Genomic DNA, 9,533 nt, shown 5'->3' with positions numbered 1-9,533 from the left:
GAGAACTTCGGCAGTTCGCGGACTTGGAACTTTCCATACTTCCGGTTCTCTTGATCAACAAAGTTCGAAAACTTCGGTTCAAGGAATACATTGGTTATGTAATCTAAACTCTCATTCCAATCATTGAAACATTCTTAGAGGACGTTATATAGTTGTTGCACCATTTCTCGTCAAAGCAATTTTCAAAGTGATTGAAACATTCATGACTTTGGTCACTAGGTAAAGATAAACTTGGTCGAAGCGAAAAGCTTGCCAACACATATTTCGAGATATAGATAGGCGAGGTATACTCGGCCCGAAATACCAAATGTGTATAATCTAGTCTATATATATAGCATACGACTTTTGTATCAAAGAGTAGGAGATAGAATAGATAGACTTTTGAGTGACAGATAAGTTCAAGTCTCCACATACCTTTTTGTCGAGAAGTTCCATCGGTTCCTTGAGTAGTCCTTCTACTTGTATGATGAATCGCTATGAAGTCCTTGAGCTCAACTACACTTACTATCCTAGTCCGAGACTTAGCTATAAGAGACTAGAAATCAAGACTTATAGTTTTGATCACTAACATTGACAAACATGCTTGAGATAGCAATGCATGCGAGTTTGACCGAGCAGTGCTCTAACACATAACTTTAACATGATTGTCACTAACTTTACAAAGTTACATACTTGACATGATCAAAGTGCAAAAAAGATGTCAACATGAAGTAGTCAATATGAATATCTCTTTGGATAGAATTGGGATCTATCTTTGAGTATGAAAGGAATGAATATGAAGAATAACATGTTAGAGTTATAATCTCATGTTCAATATTTTTGGCATTTGTACTTTTGGACTCAATTTACACACATTCTGAAATATGTAAAAAATCACAAATGATAAAACAGATTATTCGACAATATGTATGTCAAAATTGAATCTGGAATCATTTTCGGAACCTAGCATGTAATCGGTTGTGATAATTCTGATATTGGTATGAATATAATTATAAAGTTACGGGACGTTTATCGAGTTCTTTGAAATTGTATTTCCTTTAAAACTTAATTCTCGTAAGAGATGTATTGATGTCCCCTTGATATCTCTTCAACCAATTAGACTTTATCTTTAGAGGAAGACAAATTAGAAATTGAGTATAGGAGAAGTAAAAAGTTTATAACTGAAACCTCTTTTGGCCTAACTTCATCACATGCCTAGCCGAGTCTAAGCCACATACTTATAGAGAAGAATCGTCATCTTTTGAAGCTTTGTGGTGAAGAAAATCCACAACCACTGAATGGCCAGTTTAAATTGATTTGAGTTTTTCCCGTAATCTTGTCTGTGAACGCGCATCATACAAGGAATTAATTCTCCATCGATTACATTTTATTGCACCCTCTCCATTTTTGAGAATAAAATAAACTCCAATCCTTCATTCAAACCACATCAAAGTGGCTACCAGCCCATCTTATTTTCATTTCTTCTCGGTTTAATTGAGTGTTTATTTCCTTCTTATATAATCTCTTTAAAGTTCGTATAAGTTGGAAATTGTTGTAGTGCTATGCAGTATTTGCATTGGCCAGTTTTTATTCTGGAGGCAATTACTTTGTGACGGTAAATTAGTATCGTTCATTATTGAGGTCTACCTTGTGTGAAGTACAAACTTGATGATCAAATGACTCCGTCCTCGTTATATTGTTTGATATTCAGTAGCTTTAATTCAGTTTTGAATAATTTTTATTCAACATTATTTTTAGTTTTTTATTATTACAGCTCTTACATCAACATCGTTAACATCCCAATTGTATTTCATGTGGTCTCTACTTATTAAATCTCTCCTTATTAAAAAACTAATCTGTATTATGACTGTACCACAGTTAAAATCAAAAATCTCACAAATCTAATTTATTTTAATGGAGAAGTGGTATAAATCTAATGTTAAAAGGTGAGGAGTAAAACTATATTTTGAATGTCCCCTTAGACACCTTATATCCCAATGTTTTGGACGTTAATATCTGAGAGGTATGCAAACCATGCACGACGTGGGTAGCGCAAACCCATTACCTAAATAAACTTACAGGATCTTGAGCTTAAGACCAATTTTGAAATCTATTTATCAATTATCATTCCTGAGAAATAACACTCTGACCCTTTTTCTTTTTTCATTTTGTAAAGCACTATAAGAACATGTTTGGATGGTGAGAAGTGAATCTCATTCCCAAGAATCATATTTCTTGAAGAACGAGAATCTTAAACCCACTATACTCTTTGTGAGCATGAGTTTATGCATATGAGTGTGCACATGATATTTTAATCTCCACCTCTGATTAATTTGAAAATTACGTAACGTAGGTCAAAAATCCAAACATGATGGTAATTGAGTTTTATGTTAACTAATCAACCAACCAATCAAATTGACCCTTTTTTCCTATCTCTTTGGTATGCGGATCCGAAGATGAAGTGAGTCAACTTAGTAAATAATTTCTCTTCCCATTTCCTTCTTGATAGGCTTTTTTTCTTAATTTCATCAAGACCATTTCCTTTTTGATAGGCTTTCTTTCTTAATTTCTTCCAGATTAAGATCAATCTCTTGGATCTACAGGTCTTTTTCTTATCTTTATCAAGATCAACAGGTGAGTTGAATAGTTGGACGTCCAACTGTTTTGGGTTTGCCTAAACTCGTCCACATCTTCATTATTCTTCTTGGTATGTGACGCTGTTGGGATCTTAGTCCCACATTGGTAGATGGGACTTAACTGTATAGTTTATAAGTCAATGAGATCCCTCGTATAGTCAACCGGTTTTCGAGTTGAATTCTACTCATGGTCTTATAACGAGTTTAGGGTCGATACCCTAACATTTGGTATCAGAGCCAACCACCACGACTCATACCCGCTCCACGGAAGGGGTGACCTATAGGCTGGATAAAGGTGTAGGAGAAGCTATGTATGGCCGTAGTTGTCACCACATTGAATACTAATAGTCGAGTGGAGCCGCCATAAAGAAAGGGATACCGCCGGGTCAGTGTCGATAGAGTGGACCAACGAGGACGTTGGGTCTGGAAGCGTGGTGGGATGTTGGGACATTAATCCGACATTGGTAGATGGGGCTTATTTGTGTAGTTTATAAGTCAATGCGATCCCTCATCTAGTCAGCCGATTTTCGAGTTGAGTTCTACTCATGGGCTTATGACGAGTTTAGGGTCGGTACCCTAACAGACGCCGTTAGTTTTCTTTCTTCTTGTTTATCGACTATTTCTTTAACTTTATTCTTCCCCAATTTTCAGTTTCCTCCCTTGTTTCATTAGAAAATTTTCTACAAATCTTTTGTCATTTCCCTCTTAGACCTTCACTTAGAGGTGTAAATTGGGTTGTGCCAGCACGAGCACAACCCACGCTAAAATTTGAGCACAACCCAGCCCAGCATGTGACTTAGCGGAGCACGACACAATACGTTAATTTCGTGGGATGACTGGGCTGGGTTAATCGGCATAGTATCCCAGCACAACACGCGGCATGGAAAGCATGTGGCACAACACTACACGTTAAGAAAGCACAACATGATATGCATAAAACACTACACACCATGGCACAATACATCACATTCTGTGTATATTTCACAAAAAGGTTTTTATTCTAACTAAGTTTTGACATTTATCATCTTTGTGTTGGCTAATTTTTATTACAACACATATAATACTTAAATATTTGGAAAATATTCATATTGGAAAATGTAAAACAAATGAGCCCGGCACATCACGTTTATTTTTCTGGCACAGTACATCACGTCGTCTAACACAGCACAGCACGACATGCCATAATGTCCGGCACAACACAGCACACAACACACTAAACATGTGTCTTCTGGATTATGCTGGATTATGCTGGGCCCGCACGTTTTACGCCTCTACCTTCACTGCTTGGAAACATATAAAAATCTTTGGTTCATCTCAACAATTTTTTGACACCTTATCGTTCATAATTTTTCTTTTTTTGACACACCTCAGCTCACCAACTAACTCCACTATGGTCGATCACTGTATGAAAACGAGTAATACCCACTACATGTGGATCTTTCCGTGAATCATAAATAAGCTCACAAGTCCAAAGCAAAATGAAAACGAAACCGGATAACGAAGTATGTTATTCTTTGACAGGATTGGAGAGGGAAAGGAATATTTTGTACGTGTGCGGATATAAAATAACATATCACTTTCACGCGAGAGCACGAGAGGATAAGGGGAGGATCTTTCAGTCAATTTCTAAAGAAAACGTTTAGTTTAGATGGTGAAAACATCACAGTAAACAACAGAAGAAGAAAAATAAACTTTTGCCGACTTCCCAACTACGATTTTCCACTCAGAACTTTATGACCTCACTCTCCATTAGAAGAAAAAACACTCAACAAATTTAATCCATGCAAATGCAGAGAATTGAAGTCGACAACCTCCTCCTGTTGGGCGAAAGTCCATTCCCATGCCTTCCAGTATTTGCATTTGGCTCGTCCATACAGAGCCATTCAGAAGTTTCTGTCGAGCCTCGATGAAAGTTGTGGATAAGGTTGTCGATAAAGTTTTGAAGAGGCAGAGGGTAAAAAATCTAGTGGGGGCAGTATTAGGTCTGTTCACAACTAAGAAGCAGAATAAATGTTGTTGTCATGGACTGGCTTCAATCACCAACACAAAACTACTTATAAATACAGAACTCATGCAACAACAAAGAAAACTAAGCCGGAAAACAGTTTTCAAAGCATACAAAGAACTTTTATGCACAAGCTTCTTACAAACACAATCCCGCACATGCAAATGGAAATGAAACCTAACAGAGCTCACCTTACTTCGGTGTTCCTTCTCTTACTAACCTCTGCCTCCTACGCTCGTAACACCAACAGTGGTGAAAAGAAACCAGACTTATCAGAGACAGCGTTAGCACCTAGTGCTAAAACACCAACAGGTGGTGTAGCTGTTGGTATTGGGGGTAGCGGTTTTGGTCATGGTAGAAACTGGAACTACAACTGGGGGTGGGGATCAAGTCCTGGAGGTGGATGGGGTTATGGTTCCGGGTCAGGTAGATCTCCAAACGGTCCTGCAGGTGGATGGGGTTATGGTGCGGGGTATGGGTTTGGATCAGGGACTGGAACTGGATCAGGATCAGGGTATGGTAGTGGAGGTCATGGTGGTGATCACGGCACTGGGAGCGGCTCTAACACTTCTCCTGGAGGCAATTAAAGCGGAAATGGTAGTTCTGACAGAGCTGCAATAGCTGATAACCCTTGGTTTCTGCAACAACAAACAAAATCAACTAAAAAGCCCAAGATCTCGCATGATGTAGGAATCACAAGCTTCAACGGTAGAATATGATGTATGCTAGTTAAAAAACAAATGTTTGCTATAAGCCTATAACTCGTGTGCTATAATCATAATACAGATATGAATGAATAAAGAGATACTATTTTCTCCATGAACTTCTACCTATGCCTTTATAATTAGTCATAAGTGAAGTTCATTTACAGAGAAGCGACCACAACTGTTTCTAACAAGTCGATTTTTATGCACAAAATTTGAAGGAAATGGGTTGATTCGATTCTTTGCAAACTGGCAAACAATTTGTAGTACACATCACCAAATCACATGTTGCCGATCAAATAACCCACAAACAGCGACATGTGCATGAATATGTATATGCACCATACAATCCCATCTTACTGATGCTAAACAACTATTTGATACGGATTTTATCAAATTACCTTAGAAAAGATGAAGGCAGGCCTAATGAACTTACTCCTCGTGACTCAAATCTGGCACAGGGACAACGATTTCGGAAAGGTATTTAAATTCCAAAGAATCCAAACAATTTATGGTCTACATAAGCAGTTGTGCTGTTTGAAATGGGGAGGCACTTCTTTATTGGCATGGCAGGTGGAGGAATGGTTTGACTTTGAAGCTCGAACTCCAAGCGACATATAAACTTTAAGAATAACCTGGTTAGAGTCAGAGATTCAATTTCACTGGATAGAAGTTGGGTGTTGCATAGCACGTCTACTTTTATTTTACCAGGGAGGAACCGGAGATAAAGAAACAATCCTGAATCTGCTTGGTCACCGTCCAGTTCCCGCTGGAGGTGAGGATAGTAATTTCTACTTTAATGCAACTCTAGATGACTCTAAAGTGAAGTCTTGTTACTCAAAGCTGTTGGACAACTCTTTACAAGTTCCCTGCACAGTCCATTATTGAGTTTCCTAAGTGCAAAGAAATACTTCCTAAGGTTAGCTTCAGGATATGGGCAACTCTTTGCCAGCTCTCTCGATGTTACAAGCTTGTGGACCGTCCCATCTCTTATAACATTGCTCGTATTCTCAGGTTATTTGGTCTTATTTCATGCGAGCTTTCAAGATGAAGTGATGTTTTTCGTTACTATATTGGAAAACTGTTGGAGACATTAAGCTTAATTTTTTCAAAAGAAGAAAGAAATAAGATTCCTGGATGCTCAGAAAAAAATGCCCGATGATACTATGCAAAGTTCTACTCCTTTTCTTCATAAGTTATAGCCAGTGTTCATCTTTACAAACTTTTTAAGCTAAAAATGAGATGGGAGATGACTTCCTCTTGTTCCTTGCAGAAACTGACATCATCCAATCACCAGATATCCCCTTCCTGTTGCTGATTGTTGGTATAGAGATAGTGATCAATGATTACTGAGGTTATAATCTTCTGCAATTCTACAATTTGTATGGATGATTTCCTTTATCACTCCGTCTCTTTAAACAATGATTATTCGAGCCATAATATGTACATTCTATTGGCAAAATACACTGGAAATGTCTCAATGGACGCATAATAAGAGAATGATATGATACCCTCGTCACTGTAGGTCCTGCTTCCCCCTTGTTTGTGATACGTGATTTTCCCGTTCTCCTTCAGCTTGTTCACTGAAGCTTCACTCTCTGAAACCATCACATGGGTTTCATTACATCCAGTTATGATAACATCAGTATCCCATGTAAAACAGAATTCAAATGGAAAACGAACAGAAGGAAAAGGAAATAGATATGTATACAAGCAGACAAGGAATTCTTTTTAGTTGATGACAATGTACAGGTGCTGAAGTCATCTAGAATTTCATGCTCTTCATCAAAAAGGAAAAAGAAAAACCTTGAGGTTTAATAGCATGTAACGAACTTATTTAATTTCCTTAATCAGTGAAACCATAATAAATCTTTTGGACATTTCAAAACATTTGACATGGTGGTGGTCTTATTTTTTTTAATATAAACAAACAAGAAAATACCAGGGATATGATGTACCTGAAGTATAAGGAAATTGCCTGCTTACTAACTTTACTTTTGGTTATACCATGTGCTGTTGACTTGCTATCTCGCTTTGCCTGCCTCCAGGGACAATTTGGAGCAGCCATGAGACCCTGTACAATAACTCTTTCACTAAAGGAAGGTGCTAGAACAATAGATTTTTCTTCTCCTTGAAATTTGCCAAGTTGTTTTTCTTGCCCCCTCGATGCATCGTTTGGTGCAGCCATGAGCCCTGGAGATTTGAAAAATCGTTTTGACTGACTCCTCCATGGACAGTATGGTGCGGCCATCAAAGCCTGTACAATGATCCTCTCACTTGATACCAGAACAATTGATTTTTCACCTTCAGATTTGACAACCTGTTTTGCCTACCTCCTCTGAGTACTCTTTGGTGCAGCCATGAGCTCTTGAGGTTTGACAGATCGTTTTGCTGGATTCCTCCATGGACAATTCTGTGTAGCCATGAGAGCCTGCACAATCACCCTCTCACCAGAAAAAGGTGCTAACACAATAGATTTGTTGCCTTCAGAACAATTAGACGCAGGATCTGCATCCTCAAATTCCTCATGAACCTGCTTCCTCGAACACTCCATCCTACTAATTATTAGAAAGTCATCCCCACAAGCAATAGGACCAGCATCCTCAAATTCCTCATGAACCTTTCTCTTATTTAATTGGCTCCAGTGACCATCTTGAACATTCTTACTAATCTCTCTACAATCAGCTTCGAGCATCTGTTCTGATTGCATACTTTCTCGACTAAAACATTCATCACTCGAATTTATATTTTCTGAAGAAGAAAGCAATCTCAAACACTCCATCCTACTGATTATCGGAAATTTATTCCCACAAGCAATAGGAAAATCTCGTGTGGACGGAACTCTTCTTCGAGGTGTGCATTTTTCACTCTTTTTGTTCAAATGTTCCAACATTTTTCCTGATCAAATAAAGGAAAAGTTTAAAACGTTTAATCTACACCCATCCACAGGATACCAAAACGAAAAAGTATCAACATGAACACAAACTAAAATATGCGGTTTCCAATCAAGGATCAACTTCAAAACAGGAAACTCTAAACTTTGGTATCTGGAATAGATGAATGCCAAATTGTCACATTAGAGAAAAGTAAACAGAGGACAACCTTCAAGAAAAGATTATAGTTTTGCAGGCACTGCAAATCTGTATTTATAAAGTGAATATAAAATACTTCAAGAAACCTTCGTAACCTAACCGTGCAACTATATGCATAAGATAAAAATTGGCTTCAGATATTTAGTTACTTCAACTATTCAAGACAAATGAACTTCAAAAGAGTACACCATAACATCAGGATATAGTAGAGCATTGTTGTATTATGAAGAATCCACACAAAAGTTGTGCGTTTTTACAGTCTACTAGTGTATTGCCACACAAATGTTGTGCAGCTACAGTATTTAACTATAGGCTTTGAATTTTCATTCACAGATAGGAATTAGATAATCTTACCCTAGAGGGCATAAGCCATAAGCTCTCAGCCCTGACACTAAATAGTTATACCCTATGGTTAGTTATTAATGTAAGGCCATGATATATGGGGATCAGCAAAGTCCAACTCAAATGATTTGATGATTGATCACAGTAACAATTTCAAGCAAGCATATCATACAGATACCAACCTTAACAACAACAAAATAAAATAAAATAAAATAATTGCTCTAGAGCTGAACTCAAAATTCTGAGACGATATTAACTGAAAATCATCAACCTAAACCTCGTCCATAATACCTTCAAATGTATCCTCTATTTTACAACTTTAAACCCTAGATGTTAAACCTTAGCCAGGGAAAACCATTCATGATGGGGATTTTGAAACTTACCGAGAGTAATGGTACTGTGGAGCTTAGGAGTTTCTCAGGATTTGCGGAGAAAAAGAGGTTGTTTGCTTTACCTTTACAGTTTACAGTTCTTAGAGAGAGTCGTCTCTTTCTGGTCTTTTCTTCTATACCAGTATCTCTAAGCCCGCGAAGCCCCTCCTTCCTTAAAAAGAACGATTTTTTAGGGACCATGGTTTTTTTGAGGGGACCATGGTTTTATTAGGCCACCTTCCCTATAGTTATAAGGGATGTCCTAAAACATTGAAATGACTAACCTACTCTTAACCTAATTTAATTTAAAACCATCCCAATAACCACCTATATATATAACCACCACCTCCTCCCACCATCACCTCCCACCATCGTCGATTATCACCACCACCATCTCCGATTAT

At 37.8% G+C, this 9,533-nt stretch overlaps 1 protein-coding gene and 1 long non-coding RNA gene across 2 annotated transcripts; one reads left to right on the top strand and one right to left on the bottom strand.

Moving 5' to 3' along the window:
• Nucleotides 1-4,563: 4,563 nt before the first annotated feature.
• On the top strand, nt 4,564-5,443 carry LOC113292659 (glycine-rich cell wall structural protein 2-like). The gene has a single exon (XM_026541540.1). It carries the CDS (start codon nt 4,626-4,628, stop codon nt 5,205-5,207), a length of 582 nt encoding a protein of 193 aa, XP_026397325.1. The 5' UTR covers nt 4,564-4,625; the 3' UTR covers nt 5,208-5,443.
• A 1,040-nt stretch (nt 5,444-6,483) lies between these two features.
• LOC113292658 lies at nt 6,484-9,261 on the bottom strand. The gene is made up of 3 exons (XR_003331814.1): nt 9,142-9,261; nt 7,283-8,222; nt 6,484-6,922 (listed from the first exon to the last, which is right to left on the bottom strand). It is a non-coding gene; the product is annotated as an uncharacterized LOC113292658 (long non-coding RNA).
• Nucleotides 9,262-9,533: the final 272 nt, after the last annotated feature.

This window comes from Papaver somniferum, chromosome 7, assembly GCF_003573695.1.
Source record: "Papaver somniferum cultivar HN1 chromosome 7, ASM357369v1, whole genome shotgun sequence".
Lineage (NCBI taxonomy): Eukaryota > Viridiplantae > Streptophyta > Magnoliopsida > Ranunculales > Papaveraceae > Papaver > Papaver somniferum.
This window is presented reverse-complemented; position numbering and strand designations above follow the sequence as displayed.

Coding starts and splice junctions, on each gene's coding strand:
- LOC113292659 (XM_026541540.1), top strand. CDS start 4,626: ATGTTGTTGTCATGGACTGGCTTCAATCACCAACACAAAACTACTTAT.